Source organism: Haliaeetus leucocephalus, unplaced genomic scaffold, assembly GCF_000737465.1.
Source record: "Haliaeetus leucocephalus isolate CR32 unplaced genomic scaffold, Haliaeetus_leucocephalus-4.0 Scaffold162, whole genome shotgun sequence".
NCBI lineage: Eukaryota > Metazoa > Chordata > Aves > Accipitriformes > Accipitridae > Haliaeetus > Haliaeetus leucocephalus.
The window spans coordinates 4,074,755-4,095,355 of NW_010972598.1; the positions used below are offsets into that span (position 1 = coordinate 4,074,755).

The window sequence follows — 20,601 nt, forward strand, 5'->3', positions numbered from 1 at the left end:
ATAGCGTGACTCCTTGTCCTCTTCTTCCCTGCCTGTCTTCATGAAATGGCCTATAGCCATCCATCATGATCCTCCACTCATGTGAGCTGTCCCACCATGTTTCAGTTATTCCTATAATATCATAACTTTCTGACTGGGCACAGACCTCCAGTTTCTCCTGTTTTTTCCCCAGGCTGCATGCACTGGTATACATACACTTGAGGTGGTTGGTCTTCTGGTTCTCATCTTGTGAGGCAGCTAAGGAACATTTCTCACTGCTCTGGTTGGCCTGGCTTATCCCCAGTTGGTTGCAAAGGCATGAATGTTGCCACTTTGGACCCCACCCCCAAGTCCTTCAGTTTAAAGCCTGCCTCACCAAGTTGGCCAGCCTGCTGTCAAAGATTCCATTGCCTCTTCTAGACAGGTGGATCCCATCCCTCCCTAACAGACTATAGTCATCGAAGAATGTCCCGTTGTCATAAAAGCTAAAACCCTCATGATGGCACCAGCCACAAAGCCAGAAGTTGATTTGCATTATATGTCTATTTCTGGCTGCACCCTTTCCTGTAACCGGTAAAATGGAAGAAAAGATAACTTGGGCACCAATACTTTTGACTCGTACCGCCAGGGCTCTGTAGTCTTCCTTGATTCTGCCCAGTTTCCAGTTTGTGGTGTCATTCCTGCTCACATGAAACAGTAGCAATGGATAGTAGTCTGTGCTCTTGACAAGTTTCACCACCCTCTCAGCAACACCTTGGACCTTAGCTCCCGGAAGGCAGCATATTTATTTATTTATTCTGGTGAGAAAATGCTCTATACAGTTAAACTAAAAAAAGTGTTTGTTTCAGTAACTGAAACAGTATCCTCACTCAGATACCAATAATAATATTTTATGTGTTTGAACATTTAATAGATGTTAATTCCTATATACAAAAATTACAGCTATTCACCAGTTACCAATAGAAATATAGTAAGTATACACTGCAGGTTTAATTTTACACAGCAAACTGCATTCTATAACACTGATTATCCATTAAAGAGAATAACATTTAAAAAGATACAAAAGTAAAACATCAATCTATTTCAGAATTCTCTTGTACCTCTTCCTTCCTTATTCCAAGTCTTATATAACTTAGTAATTTGTAGCGGTTGTACCAATCCTTAATGCCAATTTGATGTTCCTACTGCTGATGATTTTGAAGTACTTCACAAGCATACTTAAAAGGCAAAACTATTACTGTGCTTATTCAGTATCTAGTTAAATAGCAATATGTAGAGTCATACATCTAAAGGTCATGGGGAAAAAAAAGGAAAGAAAACTATGCTTTTCTAATGTAATTTTGGGATAATACTGAATCTAGAATCTCATCCCCATAAATCTGTCTCCAGACAATTATTACTGTGTCAGCTTTGTACTGAGAAAGCCATCTAATCCTGAATTAAAGCTGTAGAGTACAGAAGTATCCAAAATCAATGATAGGTATATTTGCTCAATGGTGGGTTACCCATATTGCAAAAAATCTTTTAGACTTCTAGGCTGAATGTATCTAGTTTTCACATCCCTCCACTGGATTGGGTTATAACTTCTCTAAATATTTTCTTTCTACATGCAAGCTGCCTAATCAACAAAAATGTAACTCTAAGCCAGTGCATGGTATGCCTTCTTGTGTAGGGAATGCAGGGAGAGGAAGAAGGGTTGATACAGGCTGTTAAATACAAGTCAGTGTAAAAGCAGACTTTACTGATCTGATTGCTTATAAAATAACTTGTTTTATCACATAAGACTAATACACTTTCCTTCTAGCGGTGTATCGGGTGTCTTCTGCCGAAAGTTTAAGTATAGATACTCTTCACTTTGTTAAAAGTCAAACATTTAATCCCCTTAAAAATATAAACAAAACCTGCTTGACAAAAAGCCATCTTCCAGAAAAGTCAAATCACTTGCAAGTTATTGGTAAGATTACCAATCGAATCTTTTCTGCCTGAACACAGTATCAACTTTATTATGCCTTTGTCCAGACTCCACAATTTAATCAACCTAATCATTGAACTCACTCTTTTTAAATAGAGGTTTGTGAATAGAATTTTCCAGTCCCCTGGAAAAGTATGTTAAACAGCAATATCTTAGTTCCTTTGCCAATTATTTTTGGTGCGAGATATGCAAGTCTCAGTCCATCACTAAATGTTTTCAATGTTTCATTGGTCTTTCTGACTTTTGAAAAAATAATCTTTTTTTCCTTAACAACTGCAAGAATATGAATACTCTCATTCACAACTTCCTAATTGTCCTGGTTTCAGCTGGGATAGAGTTAATTTTCTTCCAAGTAGCTGGTATGGTGTTATGTCTTTGAGTTAGGTATGAGAAGAACATTGATAACACTGATGTCTTCAGTTGTTACTAAGTAATGTTTAGTCTAAAGTCAAGGATTTTTCAGCTTCTCATGCCCAGCCAGCAAGAAGGCTGGAGGGGCACAAGAAGTCGGGAGGGGACACAGCCAGGGCAGCTGACCCAAAGTGGCCAACGGGGTATTCCATACCATGTGATGTCACGTCTAGTATAGGAACTGGAGAGAGCGGGGGTGGGGGGATCACCGCTCGGGGACTAACTGAGTGTCGGTCGGTGGGTGGTGAGCAATTGCATTGTGCATCACTTGCATATTCCAATCCTTTTATTATTATTGTCATTTTATTAGTGATACTATTATTAGTTTCTTCTTTTCTGTTCTATTAAATTGTTCTTATCTCAACCCATGAGTTTTACTTTTTTTCTGATTCCCTCCCCCATCCCACTAGGTGGTGGAAAAGTGGCTGAGTGGCTGCGTGGTGCTTAGTTGCTGACTGGGATTAAACCACAACACTACTGCAGAGCAAAAATATGTATTAACCACATTTGCTTTGTCTACAGACATATATGGGAAAGACAGTTCTACCTTCCCTGTACAAGATCCAAAGTCAGCTCAGAAGCTCAATCAGTATCCATACATTTAAAATTTCTCCTCATGTATTTTCAACAGAAGTTTTTGTTAGTGATTGTAGTTTATCAGTTGTCCAAATTTATTGCTGACATGGAATGATTCCCATTACACCATCTTTCCATGTGTTATACATGTTGGTGTGTTAATAGATGTGTTGGGAGAAGTCAAGTCACATGTGGTTAAGAAAAATATGAGTGAATATATTAGCTATAAAATTGTCAAGTTCATTTCACCTTTAGACTTGAAAAGGCCTCCTTGCAATACAGAGTTATGGATTTTTTATGTTTTTCAGCATCTAATAAATCCTATGAACTCTGAATTATAAGTACTATTTCTATGTTTCAATTTTCATTCTCACTTAATGATTCAGATGTTTTAAAAGACATAAGCTTGAGACAGAGGAAGATCCCACGAATCTTCACTTGAAGCCAGATTCTTCTGCCTCAGCATAAATTCAAACTCTGGATAAACATTTACTTTGTAAATCCTACTTTGCTAGTTTAAGATGTTACTAGCTTCATCTTGTTATTAGTGTCTGCTGGAAGGTACCTTCTACAACTCTGCGGGTGGAAGGAAGGGTTAGGGCATTCCCTAAATATCCCAGGCACTGGTAAAGGTGTTTGGCACTAATTCTTGATTTTGACCAAAGGTGATTAGGAAGTCCTCACAAGATCACAAATATAAAGGCAGTCACAGGACACTGGCTGACAATACTTTCAAAGCAGAGCTAGATCTAGACAAGAATCTTTATAAGAGACTACAGTTTCACAGACTTAAAGCAGTTTAGACCAGCTTTAGCTTGTGGCAGCTCTCTCTTACCCATGTTTTGCTTCTAATCAATATTGCAAAGAGTATTTAAAATCCTAGTAAGAATAAAATACCTTAATAAAATTTTTGGAACTAAAACAGGTTTTCTGTAGTGACTATTTCTTTTAATCACAAGTTTTATTCTGTTTTGTTCATAGATACGGATTTTTTTCTTTTTCTTTTCACCTGCTCACGTGGTTGACAAGGCGTGTCTGTAAGAGCAGATCTCTTCCTGGCAGGAGATTATCACAGATTAGATGTTGATTAGACCGAACAGCTACTCCATGACAAACACAGAGAGAACACAAAACATCCAAAACCTGAAAAAAAATAGATTATTTTAATCTTAAATATTTTTTCATAATCATCATGAGTTACTTCAGGCAATACAGTGCTATATACCTTGTTACTGGAATACATGTAAGGGTATGTAGTTCATCCAACATTGTACTTCTAATTCACAACAATTGTGAAATTCTCCTAACAATATTAAGATGTATTTTTCCTGCTCCCCTTGAGAATTAGTGTGTATCAATGTTTTCATCAAAAAGAAGATAATGTTCCCCTTTGCTTCTTCAAACTGCTCATATACCTGTTAGGAAAAGTTTCATTCCTAATTATGAATACAGTATTAAAGTATTTGAAATCTAACTTCTACACAGAACAATGTGCTTGCTTTGTTTACAAATGTTCACCTAAATATACTTCTCTTCTTTGCCTACCTTATGGTTTCTTCCATGTTTGTCCAAAAGACAGATGATTGACTTAATATGTCCTTCCTTAATAATGTTTAGAGCTTCTGGGCTTTCCACCAACACACAGTGTAAAACCTCCAGAATTCCTGAGAAAAAAAAAGAAAAATTATTTATTCAAAGTGCATGTAAGATCATAACTGCACATAATACTTCCTAATATATTGCTCAGCAACATGGAATAGTTTCAGAAATCATGGTATATGATAAACAAAACCGAAAAAGGATTGATGTACTTCTAGATTTCCCAAAATAAGTGAATGTAGTAAAAATCAGAAAGGACAGGAAAAAACCTGTAAACTAATTTGAAGTTTTAATAATAAATATGTGATGATCAACTCTCACAAATTCAAACAAACTGGGTAAAATACTGGTTTTCAGTGAAGAGGTGAAGAATTCACACTACATACATATTATATACATAAAACATGCTCTCCATATTTACAGTTTTCTGTTTCTTCCCTTAGAAAACCATATGAACCACTAAAGAAATCATTTACCTCCGAATTAGAGAGCAGAGGTAAATTCCCAGTCTACTGGCCCACTGTGAATAATTTTCTTTGTGTATGTAACAGCTATATTGGGAACCACACTGATGTTCTTAAAAGAGCAAACAAACAGAAGCTAGCATGAAACTAAGATGTGCAAGGAAGTAAGAACCACTAAATCTCCAGTGGCCCCTCAATTAAATGCAATTCCAATTCCAATAAAGCAGCAGTCATTGCCATCAAGAATCATTAGCCTTAAAATGGTTCCCTGCGATGGGGCAGTAAAACAGGCTCCCATGTGTACTGGATCAAGTCACCACTTTTTGGGCTCTTCCACATTTGGCAAAGACAAATATTACACAAATATTCATTATCAGTTGCTACAGTTGTTGCCACAATGAGAAAAATCCGAGCACTGAGAGAAAGCTGAGAAGCAGACTTAAACCTAGAGATAGGCAATTCCTGTTTGCGCTGTACAACTCTCATCATTCTGTCTTCATCCCTGTATTCAAGCCATGGCTCCAAACACTCAGGTTAACCCTTGCAAAGCAAGATCCATAGCATGAGTCTTCTGCTCTTTGCCATACTCTCTTTTACTAAAAGAAAAATGTAACACTGTAAACTCCCCCTGCTGTGGGTAAAAAAAAATTCATCAGGCAAAAACACTGTCTCAGTAAGAGTACTCCAGTCTTTCTTTGATCATAGTAAGGAAGAGATCATCAGCTGCTACAGTTGAGTAAGACTACAGTCAGCTACGGGAAAAAAGTTCCACATAGCTCCTAACTGAAGACAGATTTTTAGTCTCAGTGCCAAGATAGTGTGATGACAGAAATGATGACAGAAATATTAGATTAGAAACAGTATTTATGCTCATCAGCTGCCTCCCTCTCACCTTAACATTCCAGGTTGGATCTAAAGCTTACAGAGGGAAGCAAGTACTTTTCTGTTTGATTTCCACTGGTTTTGAATAAACCACTGAAAAAATATGTATCATAACTAAATGACAGCTAATATTTAAGAATTTAAAGATGGTGTTTCATCCACATAACTGTCCTCAGTATGCATCTGAGGTTTTCTGAATTTGTAAACAATAAAAACAAGCTTTTCAAATTGTAAACAATAAAAAAAATTAGAAATGCAAATTTCAGGAAAAAGAATATGCATTTTGATTTACTGGGGGAATTTTTACACACACACACACCCTTTTGTTTTTTATATAATTCCTGAGGAACAATACAATATGGTCTGGAACATTATAACTAACTGATCATAAATCCTCTCACAAACCAAAAATTAAAAATTAAAAGTGAATTGAACAAGCATTTTAGAGACAACCAAGCAAAAATGAAAAGAAAAGCTGAAAACCAGAAACTCTGAACAGAATTTAAAGTAATGAGTACAAAAAAATTGTTGGAACCAACATATCTGTTTCTGCTAAGTATGAAATGCATGCTTATGCAGTGAAAAATGAAATGCAATGAAATAAGTAATAACTACAAAAAAATTACAGACTGGTATTAAAACCATTATTAAATCCATTATGAGGAATAGCAATGGCCAGGAGTTCCAAGTCTAATGTATTGTCTTTTATTGGATCAGCAGAAAATCCCACCTGGAGAATTTCCCAAGTATCTTATTGAGGAAAGGAATATATAACACCATTAAAAACTTACAGAAATAACCTACCTATGCAAAGATATGCATTTGTAGACTTAGGACATGTTCCAGTGTTATACACCAGCAAAGACTAAAATACCTTCAGTTCATGAATTATTTTTTTGTAATTGTTAATTTCAGACCAACTTGTATTACGCTTACTTGCATTTGGATCAAGGTATAGCTCTATATAAAAACAAAAGTAAAAAGACCAACACAGCCAAAGAAACTGTAGACACCCTCATAAAGAAAAAACAACAAACAAATTACTTTATAAAGGATAGAAATTGGGCTGTACAGACTTCTACAGAGGGATAAAAGGATATGAAGAATGTTATGAACAGTCATACGTCAACAAAGATTTCTAATTTTTTTCTTTAAGATTTTAGATTCTCATCCTTGTTAAGACAAATTACTCTGCCAGAAGAGACAATGGTTAGTTTTCAATTACTTTCTATTTGAAAGGTAGTTTTATTTTTTATTTCCCAAGAAAATCTGAATTAAAATGAGAATTGGAATTCCCAGTGACTTCAGTCATGGTTGCAGTCACCTGACTTCATTCAGATCTTCATTTTAATCTTAGACAACCTACAGCACCATCCACTTTTATCTCCATACTATTTAACATTTTTTTCCAGGGATCTGGAGGAAGATATGCTGTCATCACTAATAAAGGTGTACAGGTTACTCAAGGACTGAAATGTAGTAAAGGTGGAAGACAACAGATACAGTGACAATTTGATTTATCTGGTAAACAGGTTTCAAACAAAGTCTGTGTTTTAGTATGTTCAAAGACGGAGTCATATATACGTAAACAGAAAATGCAGGTGACCCTGTACAGATACTGTAGACAATTTTCCTGTTCTGTGCAGTGGCTGCAAAAAAAGTCACAACCACGATATAATGAGCTAGATGTGAACTCCCAAAGTGATTCTGTAGCCCTGAAGGTATAAGCAGAAAGTCTCAACAACTAAAAGAACATACTAAATGTGAATTTGGCAGTGGTATGATCTGGGCTGCAATAGATGTACACTTCCAATATTGACAGTAACAATATTGATAAAGAGAATAAAAACCTGAGTCATGAGAGCAAGCTAAAGGAGTAGATGCCCTATAGCAACATAGCAGGAGAACAATCCACCCAGCCTGCCAACTAGACAGGCAGGCATCACTTGTACATGGCCAAAGTACCTAGGGAGGTAAGAAAAGTGTTGCAAAAGGATCCTCAGTCTAGAGGGGTAATCTGTAACAAGATTGTGTGCCACGACGTCCTGGGAATGCAGGGAAATCACTACATTCAAAACATGGTAATTTAAAGTTTGCCACCTCTTCTTGTAGCACTGAAACACACTTTTAACAATATAAACAGTAATCCAATATGAAATTATACCACATAATGTAAGCGTGGTAACCATAACCTTGGAATTTTCAGATTTGTGTAGGCAGATTCATAATCTTAACTTTGTCTTAAAATGGTATACAGCGTTCATTTTCTAGTCTTAATCTTTTCAATAACAGAAGTAAAAATACTTTGAAGATGTAAACATTCAATAATAAATGAACGTTATCAATCAGACCCAGCTGCCACAGCAACTTCTTCAATTACTGCAGCATCTGAATGCTAATTATCAAACACATTTTGTTCTAACAGCGAATTCCCTCTACTTCAGAAAAAATTGCATATGAATGTGCAACGTCTGCTTAGACTGATCCACTTTTAGATTGTCTACATAAAGACAATTGGACCTGTTCCAATTTCATTGGAGTTGCTGAAGGCAGTAAAGCAGGAAGTGTTCAAATTTAATACAAATATCACAAACAATATGATATGTGGAGTTTATAAGAAAGATGAGTGAAAATTCTTTCTTAATGACTACGAGATGAACGGAAGCATGAATTTTCAGGACATGCTGACTCCTTTAATGTCATACTGTACAATACTAGCATTAAATGCATGCCTTTGGAAAAAAAAAGTACTCAAAACCTGATATTACCTGGTTCCAAAAATCGTCTCTTGGACAATATTAGATTACTAACTTGCCCTATTCTATTTTTTATTACCTGTGTTTTAATGCCTCTAAAATGTTAGTAGGACTATTTAATCCCATCTGGAATATATTTCAGAGTGAAAGACTAATCTAATCTTAATTTATGCATTGAAGACACAGCTGAAGCATTTGCATTGCATTATTCACTCAGCTCCTGTGATATATCACTTCTAATATGGTCTACTCTCAGACACATTTATACTTGGACAAATCTTCATTTTCTTTCTTTTGCTTCAGTGAAGATCAGGAACTGACTCAATTTCTGATCTGATTTGTACAATCAACTCACAATTGCTGTTTATATACTTAATGCTTTTATTCTGTTTTCATAACCTTCTTAGTTCAAGGATAACAAAAAAAATGAAAATAGCAATTTTATTGATAACAGTCTATGGCATCAAATCTTTATCGTAACATATTCAAGAAAACACCTGCAGGAGATATAGCTGACAACTTCAATGTTGAAGGTGAACTTAATTTTGGTGTGATTAACAGAGCATGGTGTTTCTTCCTCACAAACACTCTACCCTAGAAAATGAATTAATTATTTTAGGTGAATATATGCAGCCAGGTGTTCTTATTTAAAAGGTGTAACACAATCCAGTGTTTCTCCCTATTGTAGACCTACCACTGTAAATTAAAACAGTGAATATCCTCATACCAATCAAGCTACACAAAGCTTAAAATCTGGCAAGCAAGCATCCCACGTAGAATCACAAAAGCACATTTACATACTAAAAGCTAAACCTACTATGCCTCTCAAGATAACTAAAGCACAGCATAATTAGCATCTTGTATAACTGACTCCCTCAAAACCAGAAAAAGTCTTAATTATAAAATCAGTTTCAGAAGCAACATGGAAGTCATGTTACCAGAACATATGGGGAAGGAGTTCAAGTGGCCTAGTTCCTAGAAGAAAACTCAGAACAAACGAACATTGCAAATATCAGGACCTTCAGAATTTTTGCAGCATGTCATGAGGTTCATTATGCAGTACAACTACAATGTCAGATTACTTTGCAGTTTACAGAATTCATCTCATACCTTACTATAATATCATAAACATAAACATTTAGGTTTTAATTTTCAAACCTCATTTTCACTTTGAGATTAGTTTTTAAAAATAAATACATACATACCAGAAACCATGTAACACAGCATTCTTAGAGCTGTCATAACAAATTTCATCTCAAACCTCCAAAAGTTGAGTGCAGTTTTGCATTATTTCTGAAAATCCTAGCTCAGAATTTCAGATGTAAAACTAGGTCTCTTAGGAAATAATTTCACCATGGACAACTGGGGAAATACACTGAAATGAAGAAGTTTTCAGTCAAATCCCATGGAACTGCATAATTGTGAGAATATTCTCCTTAGATGAATGCTCTCACACCAAAGGTGGACTGTAGTGGAGAAAAGATCTAGCCCATGATTTTAACAATTTTTAGATGCTCTTCTCAGTTTAAATTCTCTGTTACTCAAATGTTCATGAAAGCAAGAAGATCACGGCATCTGCAAAGCAGGTTTCCCTAACAATAATATAAACCAACATGAATGTTCCGTTATGACATCTATTTGGTTAGGATCTCTACACCTAATATACTAGCTACAGTGATAGGATGATCAGCAAAACTGTACCTAGACACCAGTGCTATGAGCAGCTAACTGCCTGTAACACCAGCTAAGAACTAAAGTAGTGATACAGATTTAGCCTCCTATGTTCCTGTTGCTTCATATCTTGAGCAGCTCAAGGATTCAGAGCATAAAAAACCCACGGTTGAAACAGATCAGGTGTATGCCAGGAGTATGAAATAATAGCATAGTAAAACAGGTTCCTCACCCTAACCCCATAGTTCTGCAGCAAAAACATGAAACAAAACTCTGCAAGCAAAAATACTTCTATGAACCATTGCTGACTGGAGGGGCTTATGCAGGCAAATGCTTCAAAGTCTCTATACCAGTCTCCACCCCAAGAGAAGAATAACTGACTTCTAAACTCTCTGCTTGCCCACAGAGTTGACAAAGGAAAAAGCTTCCAAGAGGAGAAGCATCAATGTGTAACTGCTCTTCGCAACTGCAATCACCCACTGCAGATCTTGCCAATCAGCTAGTGAATGCCATGGCAGTTCAGCCTTGGCTCTGAGAAGGACAACACTCCTACGATTGACATTTTACAATATTTTCCCCTGTTGTTGGTCAGTTCATCTCAGGAACAGATTTATAGCAAATAAACAAGATGCACGTGACTATTTAATGACAAAGCTGAGGAGAACATAAACACCTTATCTGCCTTGTTTACTACAGGACACATCTGTTCTCATGGCTGCTGATGATTCTTTGAAGACTACTAAGGTAAGGAATTTGATATATATGCCAAATGGTGATCTGTGGCTGAGACAACTCCAATTTTTATTTGGGATACTCAGCAATAGCAGGATATTTCTCCTGTATTAATGACACAGTAAAAGGCTGATGAGAACAACTGCATTAAGCCTGTGACATTTCTTTTCAAATGTCTACCAGTCTAATATAAACCAAATAACTTTTTAAATGGGGGACATCTTCCCTTCCTGGCATTCCTCCCTTAAGATGTCAATGAATACATGGACACATCTATCCGTGGCAGAAGTACGATTCAGGAGTGGGAAGAACAGGATGGGGAAGGAAATTGTAACTCCTCTGTAATCAATGAAAAGTTATTATTGAACAGAAGATTATTATGTTCCTTCCAGCTCATGAAACAACACACAACACTAAAATAACAACATGATAGGAATAAACTACAAATATGTAACGGGAAAGGTGTGTTACATCGTTCTCACTGTTGTTGTAACTATCCTGCCCATTGGTCCGACTACAAACGTTCATGCCTTTTGAACTTAAGTGGAGCATAATTACAGAAAGTAAGGCTTGAAAGACTCTCAAGAGGCCATTTTCCAGCAAAACAGTAACAAATATTATATATAACTCAAAACAGTCACAAATGCAACTGGAAAACATTTCTTAGTCTGTAACTCTGAAACGGCTCCAGCTGGGTGAGAGCAGAGAACAGAAGAGGGGAGGGAGGCGAAATTATATGTATCAATACTAATGACAAAGCAAAGCACACATGAACTACAGAGAGATGAAAAACCAGACAATAAAAATTTAAAACACAGTGATCGCTGTGTTATTCAACACATGGAATATTTTTCAAATCTGTTGCTCTTCCTGCAGTGGATTCAAAATACCTTCCATGTGCTACTAATAATTAGCTCCTGAAATCCACCTTGATACATACACTTACTGTGAAATATACACATCAACCAGAACCAGAATATCAAAGAATATCAGACAAGGGATTTCAATTACAGTAGCTAGAACCAGGCAATAAAAGAGAGACAGGTTAATACAAGTCTGTCTCTGGCATTACAGTAAAAATATTATTACATTTAGTATAAGAGATTCTATTAACTTGGTTAGACTACAATTCTGAGCATTGAAGATTAACACAAACTATACAGGACATCACAAATATTTATACTGCAATGTTCTTATAGTAAAATTACAATGAAAAATACAAATAAGAAGTATATTAACATTCATTACAAAAACGAAACAAACTATTGAAATTGAGATTGCCTGTGGTAGCACAAGCATTACAAAATTGTCTTTAGCTTCTTGGTTGCTTACAATTCTTCTCTCCGCAGGACTGTTTTTTACTAATTATTGACTTAAAACACAGAAATTTCTCAACTTCTATACTGGAAGGTATATTCCAAATACATTTCTTACAAACATTCAGTGGTTTCTCCTAGTAGTTTCTCCTAGACAAACTTAAGATTTGTATAATGGCAAGAAAAATATGCTTCTAGATTAAGTTAATAATCTATATAAAAAGTTGAAATGTCTCAAACCAAAATTGCTTTTACTGTGTTATTATTTTGCATGTTACCATTACATGTACAACTCCTCCAATTTGTATCATTTATATTTCTGTATTTCCCTCTTCACTTTCAATTACAGGGAAGAATAATTTGCAAGGCAAATTCCTTATCAGGTATAAGAGCTTAATTTAGACTGAGCTCCTGCTTGTTTAACTTTTCTGTCCAGTGCATGTGAGAAATAAAGCTTTTTGTAAGGAGCAATTAACATTTTTCTTATTTCACCTTTTTCATAATTTCTTTATTCTGATGTCCTATGATACACTGAATTGGCAAACCAGATATTAAAAGATCTCACCACACCATGTTTCCAGTTACTGGTGTAACCTGTAGAACTCCAAGAAGTATTACATTGGTAAGAATAAAATTTATAACACTGGCCTTACACTACGCATGTTTTTTAAACTCCAATAAATACTCTCACTAATCTCAGAAAACCGGGGCAGGGGGAGTCAGGCTGCAGTGACATTTCTTACCAACAGTATTACTTTGGTTTTTGATCTTTATGTGATCATCATCATGAAAAGCATACTTAAAAAGAGTCAAAAATCAGTCTTAAGAACTAATCACTCTATTTGAATCTCATTTCTTAGCTACTGGGTCCAATTTTGATTACTGTCTACTCTTCAGATGCCTAGATGACATCATTTTGGTATATTTTCATGGTGAAAAGAACATTAATTAAATCTTCATGTAAGAAAAAAAGTTTGTACTTATATCAGAAAAATGGGGCAAGAGACTCCAGTATCACCCATAAAATCAACGCTATTAATTGCAGAAACATAGTCCTACTATCTCTTCAGTAACTTTGAGATACACTTAGCAGAGGCCCTTTAATGCAATGAGATTTGTCTACCATCTGTTTAAAAAAATCAAACTACAGTGCCATGTTTCAAACACATACTTTTAAAGATAATAGAGTAGTATTGTTAAAAAAAAAAAACCACAAAATAATTATTCTAATAAGTATTGAAGACCTTTTTTTTTTTAAATAAACACATGACAAATGTGGTAGTCCAGATAACCACCTTTAAGGTCCTGTTACAGACTGCAGTCACGTTAATAACTACATTTAAGACAGTAAAGAGGTACACAGTAGCAAGCTGTCTATGCCAATAGGAATCATATATCACCAAGAGAAATTCTTAAGATATTATTTACATTCACCTAATGTGCAGTGTTCACACTACTTATTTCTTTATTTCTTATTCTGCTCAAAAAGTATATTGTTCCAGTAGAGTTCAAAGAGTTTTTTAAAAAATCCACTGGAAACTTAAAAATACAATGTATTTGGCTGGCAGAGTAGGTTTATGGGGAACGGATTGCTTCAAGGAAACAGAATCCAGGATCACCATTTCAGTGAGAAGTACAGTACAGCTCAGCATAACTTCATTGATTTTCACTTTGAGCAACACAGACTAATTGCATCTCATAGACGCTGAGGGGTTAATATAGTGGTTCAGGAGGAAGATAAGACACTAGGTAATGACAAAGAAAATAAACAAGCTAGCTTAAAGAATTTGTGTCTAAAGTAAGACAGAATTCCCAGATTCTCGAATCATAAGTGTATTTCAGGCATGCTCCTTCTCATTAACTTCAAACAGAAATTCAGACCTCAGGAGCGAGAGAGGTGATTAAAAAGGGAATGTGTATGTATTATGGAGGTAACACTGTTACATGCAAACATAGAGGTATTTTCTGAAGACCCATCTATTACACATACTCGAGTAGAATACATTAACTTTCCTATATTACCACTATGGTCCTTCAAGAAGAGACAAATTACATCCATTCCATACAGTTATTATTATTATATTTAGTTCGATGCAAATCCTGAAAAACATGCAGACTTCCAAAGAGAAGGGAAGGGAAAGTAGTACAATTACAGAGAAAGCAACTTAACACAACTGAAACTGTAGAACAACTGTTCCACCAAATGGTTTGTTTGCCTGAATTAAAAGGTAACATTACAACTCATTGGTCAAGGAAAAGGAAAGACTGCTAGAACTTAAGGTAGAACTACAATTGATATCAATATGGTAAAATGTTACAAATATAATTCTCACTTTATTAATATAACTTACTCTCTCATAGGAAGTACTTCATGATAATTAGACTGAACAAGTAAATCACCAATTTTAAAGAATGAAAAACTGGTCAAATAAGAAAGTTAAAATACAAAAAAGCATACCAGAAGAGGCTTCCAGTCTTTCTAATCTGCTGATCAACCAATCAAGAGATCCAGAAAACTGAGCACAGTTTTTACGATTCCCTCGAATCAGAGCCGCTATTGGAAAAAGAGGGGGGGGGGGGAAATATGACAATTATAAGTCCATTTAAATCAAAAGAATCCCTGTTTTGTCCTGCCAGGAAGGATCCAGTAAGATAGATTCTTAACCTTTAATTATTGATGTTCTTGATTTAAATTTAAATAACATTGAGTAATAGTTAGATTTAAGCCTAAGAAATACCCTTGGCATCAAATTGACCTTTAAGGTATTTGAATTATTTTGGCTTTACAATCATCTCAATAATCCCTGCAAAATGCTCTACCTGAAGTAGACAGCACTGACACCACAAAAGTCAGCTGCTACTGTAGAAACAAATTTCTGTAAAACAGTATTCTTGTAATGACAGGAAACACTGGAAGAGCGGAATGTGAAGCCAATGACATAGGTGATGAATGTAAATTATTTTATATTGATACAATACCTTTGTTCAAGAATAATAGGAACTAAACCAAGATAGATGTCCATGAACTGTATGTCATACTTTTGACAGAACTGTAGGGGGGAAGTAACTGCTTTGAAACTGTTTCACCCTCATTGCTTTAAGCTGAAGATTGAATGCATGCACTGACTTGGTGGGTATAACTGACTAGAAATCTCACTGAACACTGTAGGCACCCACAAGCCTGCCCTGTCCTGCAATACGTGTCTTTGCATGTATGTGCATACACACAAGCTCTCAGAGAAGCATCTGTTCCACTCCGAAAAAAGAGTGAGGCACTAACATTTCTCTTTGGTGTGTGGAACAGTGCAAACTGCTTTTCTTAAGACTGTTTTCCAATTCTGCCAACAAATTATTTCAACCTGAAATTTCTATGGTTATTTTCAGCAGCAGAGACTGTTGGTCCTGCTAAGATGCAATGGCTTCTTAAAATCTGTGTTTCATTGCTGCAGAAATTCACTATATTATATTGCAACTGTGTCTTTATGCTGTTTCATTATAAAAGGTTAAACTTACAGACCTGTGACATAAATATGATAAGAAACTGTATCTGCAAAGGGGAAAAGCAATCTTGGAGTTAGTTGCAAACAAGTCACTGCACTGACAGTTCTGCATCATGAATAAAGAGATCACAATCCAATTGCTTCATAGCCAACCTCCCCCCCCCAAACCAACCAAACAAAACCAAAAAACAACCCCTAACAAGCAAAACAAACAAACAAAAACCTTTCTCTTGCTGTAGTATATGACAAAAAATTCTATATCCTGAAATTTTACATAGTTAATTAATCATGACCGTAGTTATCTGAAAATACTGAGGCACTGTAAAAGGAGGAGCATCTTGTTAAAAGACACAGATTAGAACTAAGGAACACCTGTTTCTGTAAGTGACATTTTAATTGATTATGGGCAAGGTACATAATCTCACTATGCTTCAGGTACAAACAGAAAATGAAAGCAGTAATAGTTCATTGCTTAACACAACATCAAATAATTTGACTTCATTAACAGTAATAAGACACAGATGGTTTCCTAAATGCAGCTCAGCAGAAGTTTGTGCAAGGTTAGTATTCAGTGGTTAAAGCTGTGCAATAAATGAGGTACACAGCCACTTAACATTGAAAACAAAAAATAATGTCCAACAATTGCTTCTTTTATTGCCCACTACTCTGAACAAGACTAGCATCCAGTTTTAAATAAATAAAAACCAGGATGTGATCAGTCAGACATTAAAGTCACACCATTACATATACTCCTGCACATTCTTTGGTAATACAAAAGAATCAAATACAAGTTCAGAGTGATTTTATGTACTTGTAATAGAAGAAGGACAGATGCCTTAGTAGATATACAGCAATGATTTTAAATTGAAAGAGGGTAGATTTAGATGGAATATAAGGCAGAAATTTTTTATGATGAGGGTGGTTGGACTAGATGATCTTTAAAGGTCCCCTGCGACCCAAACCATTCTATGATTTTTATATGTGGTAGTATCCAGTCTCAACTCGAAGTCTGTAAATGCCTCCATTCTCGTCACAGTGAAATATATCACAATGTCAATGATGTGACAAAACCCATGAATTCTGGCATCACAGTTTACTGTTATTTATGTGCAGACTCAAAAACAAAGCAGTGTTTGCTGAAGCAAGACTGAGCAAGCAATATCCATTTGTCATCCATGCAATTACTGTACAGCTCCAGCTTTATTCAGAACAGAGCAACGTACAAATTCATTATAGCCAGATCAAAGACAGGCTTCTTAACCATTAGCTGCCAGAAGATAATGCAGTTAGGGAAGTAACATAAGGGGGCAGGAAGCGTATGGGGACTGGGAAGTCAACAAAAGCTTGTGCACTGTTCTCACTACAAGTCCATGGAAACAATACTTAGTACGGGACAAGTAGACTCTTTCAGAAGTAATTTTCTGGGCTTGTCAACTGGAAATTTCAGACTTGGAGAAATGATTCCGCAATCAAGCCACTACTTCCTCCAGTCTGAGCTATGCTTAATGTAACAAGAGATAAAACTAAACTGTTACAAAAACTTCAACACTCCCCTACATCTATGAATAATCCAACCACAGACTTTTATACTCCATCATCTACACTCTAAAAGGATATCAGTTTATTTCATTGAGACATTAACTGTCTGGACCTAGCCCATACTTTTAAATGGTTACAGTTCCTGCCATAATGTCTTCAACTGATTCTTAATAAATCAAATAACTACCATTAGTATACATGAAATAATCACCTTTAAAAAAAAAAGCCTAAAGCAGATTCACTTAGTGGGCATGCATGAGCTGAAAAATAGATTAAGATGTAAAATTTCTACCAATATTCCTTCTAGATGATCTTTTTAACAGAGGGTTGGACAAGCAGACACCCCCCAAAAACACATTACATAATGTCACATTTTCAAGCATTCATACAGGCATTAGGGTGAGCAAAGAGTAAAAACAAAAGCAGGGGGAGGGAAAACCTAACCATAGTACCTCTGTGATAAGAAGCTCACACTATGATTTAGTATCATTTTCACTGTGAAAGCTTAGTTTCATGCATCTTTTCCAAATTTTAACTGTTAAAGTTAAAATTTGCTGCCCTTTCTGCCTTCAAATGATTGAGCTACCTTCAAAAAACTCAGACTGAACAATCTGGTTGCTTGCAAGCATGAAGATAGCCAAAGCTACATGGGGTTGTTTTGTCTTGTTGAAATGTAGTGAAAACAGCAAGAAACATTTTCTTCATTTTCTATAACAGACCATAGAGTTCTGAAGGAAGACAGACATTGGCAAAGAGAAGAATGGAGCTGTAACATGCAAACAAACACGAGAAAGGCCTACATCAGTTTGAAAAACATAAGACATGAGAAAAAAAAAATAGAAGGAAAAAAAAAGAGGGAAAGGATCTGAACACTCCATTCAAGAACCTACAATATAATTCATGTTGCCAAGTCATAAAATTTCTCAACCATCAAACATCATAAATCCACCAGCAAAAACTCCCATCTACCTCTGAAAAAGTTCTTCATATAGAAATACAATACAAGGACAGCAGTGTACCATTGTTACAAATCACTCTTAGCTGAAATCAAAGCAGTCTGATGTATCTGAAGTTTCAGTCCTGCTTTTGATCCATATGCTGACTCACTCACCTGTCACTATGCTGCAAGTTACAGAACTGGAGAGAGGTGTATAGAGGATGTATTTAGCTTACAACTATAAAACCCATGGAAATCAAAACCAAAACCATTAAAATTACCTTATAATGTTCATAAAATCTACCAATCTGATGTTGGGAAATGCCACTTTTGGTCACCCTTGCAACCTGTGTGTATGCATCATGCTACAATCTTCAGCTACACAGAGGTGGTAGATCTCAGCAACTCCTCACGCAGAAGCACAGCCACAGGAACCACCTTCTACCCTAATGGCCTGTGGTTAGGTGACAGCAGCCACTGTTCAGCTAGCTCCTTCTTTGCTCTGAGAGATCATGGGAGAGGGCTTCTCAATGATGTTTACTGTGTCAACTTCTATTTCCTCTGACAGAAAAGGTAGTGGGCCAGACAGAAGCACCTCACTGGTTTTATCAAGGGCTGTGCACCATATGCTGGATATCCTTTTTTCCCCAAAAAATTATTTTCTTTGTCAAGAGCACAAAATGATGAACCTAGTTTGACTATGGAAAACTTTGCAACTACTATATACAGAATTCCTGCCTCACTTTGCTGTTGGGTAGTAAGGAAAATTTGTGTGAAGTGAGGCATGCCATTAAAATTTAATTTTCTGTGCCTCTGAATTTGGAGGAGTGCAAGTTTTCAGTATGCCTTGCACACATGAAATACTGCTGAATATTCTGAAAAAAGGTCAGATCCCACAGCTCTTAATTTGGGAACTAGCATTGGTAGAGTAATTTCTCTCTGTATCTGTTCCTCTGTGAATGGGAGATAATACATTCTATTTGCTTTATTACAGAAGTTTCCAAGAAAACACTTACTAATAGTTCTAATCATTCAGATTAGTAATCATAAATGGCACAAAAGAACTCCAAGATAAAAGCTTTGTTTTCCAAACATGAATTAGAAGGCTCACAATAAATAAGGTTCAGTGCCACACACTGAGTAGCAAAGAGAAAATGAAGTATTTTAAGTACCAATAATAAATGAGCACTAAATAAGGAATGGGTCTTATAGAAAAACTTGTATGTGATCATGCTTCACAATGCATACCCACCAAAGAGCCAATTAATAATACACACACTACATTCCTCTGGGCACTTCCTAACCACTTCAGTCCATTTTACAAACTCAATGTTCAGTCCTGGATTTTTTAATGGAATTGATGTATAACATAACATTACTTGTGTACCTTTTCAACACAAAATTTTTCAGGAGTGAGATTTAGTATAAATGATACATAAAATGCTTATGTTTTACAGGAAAATAAGATAACAATCCTGTATGAGGACTTTGTCCAAACTCAAGCTTTTGCCAAAACACATGCAAGTTTAAAGGCAAGAAGGCCCTCACATTAGGGCTGGTGTGTTACAGAAAGCAAACAGCGTAGGTACACATATGCAGCCTGCACAAAGCACTGCTTAATGACAGGGATGCATTACTGTCCTCAGTCACTTCAGGTCAATGTTAATGTTATTATTTAGGCTTACTTATGGCACTGAGAAAACCTAATGACAGAGGAGCAAGGAACTAACAAAATGGTCTCTTAGGCAGTAAAATTTCGTTTTGTAGACAATTAACAACTCAGCAGGAGTGAATACGCAGGCAGTTATAGTAGTGGATTAATAACCCTATATAATGAGTCATAGTAGAAGATAAATAACATATGCAATTCAAATTGGTGAGTAAACAGGTGATTAAATGCTACTACCTAAATAGCAATTTGACCAGGACACCAACTAACAGATACCTGCAGAAGGTATTATGAGATTTTCAGTGACTGCAGGTGGACAAGACGTTCATGGTATACTGCATCTAGAAGACTGTGCCTTTCCATGGCACACTGTATCCTAGTATAATGCTGGAGTCACTGGTGATTACTGACTAATAAGAGGGGTCGTGGTTACAGAAGCTTTAGATTTATGCTGCAGTTCTGCAGCCAGATGTGTGAAAAATCGTAGACTTCTACAAAACTGACCACAATGTAATGGCTCCTTAACACAGGAATGACATATTCACGTATGTTTCGTTCACACATTTTCGGGTGGTATATAAGATATACCAGCAATTTG

The 20,601-nt window shown here is 36.0% G+C and overlaps 1 protein-coding gene across 1 annotated transcript in view; it reads right to left on the bottom strand.

The window, feature by feature from the left end:
• RYR2 (ryanodine receptor 2 (cardiac)) overlaps positions 1-20,601 on the bottom strand; it is a 342,788-nt gene that overhangs the window by 213,537 nt on the left and 108,650 nt on the right. Inside the window, exons 17-19 of the mRNA XM_010562945.1 lie at positions 14,817-14,912; positions 4,484-4,602; positions 3,948-4,081 (exon numbers count right to left, since the gene is read on the bottom strand). Of these exons, the coding sequence (XP_010561247.1) occupies positions 3,948-4,081; positions 4,484-4,602; positions 14,817-14,912 (349 nt within the window). The remainder of the gene's footprint in view (positions 1-3,947; positions 4,082-4,483; positions 4,603-14,816; positions 14,913-20,601) is intronic.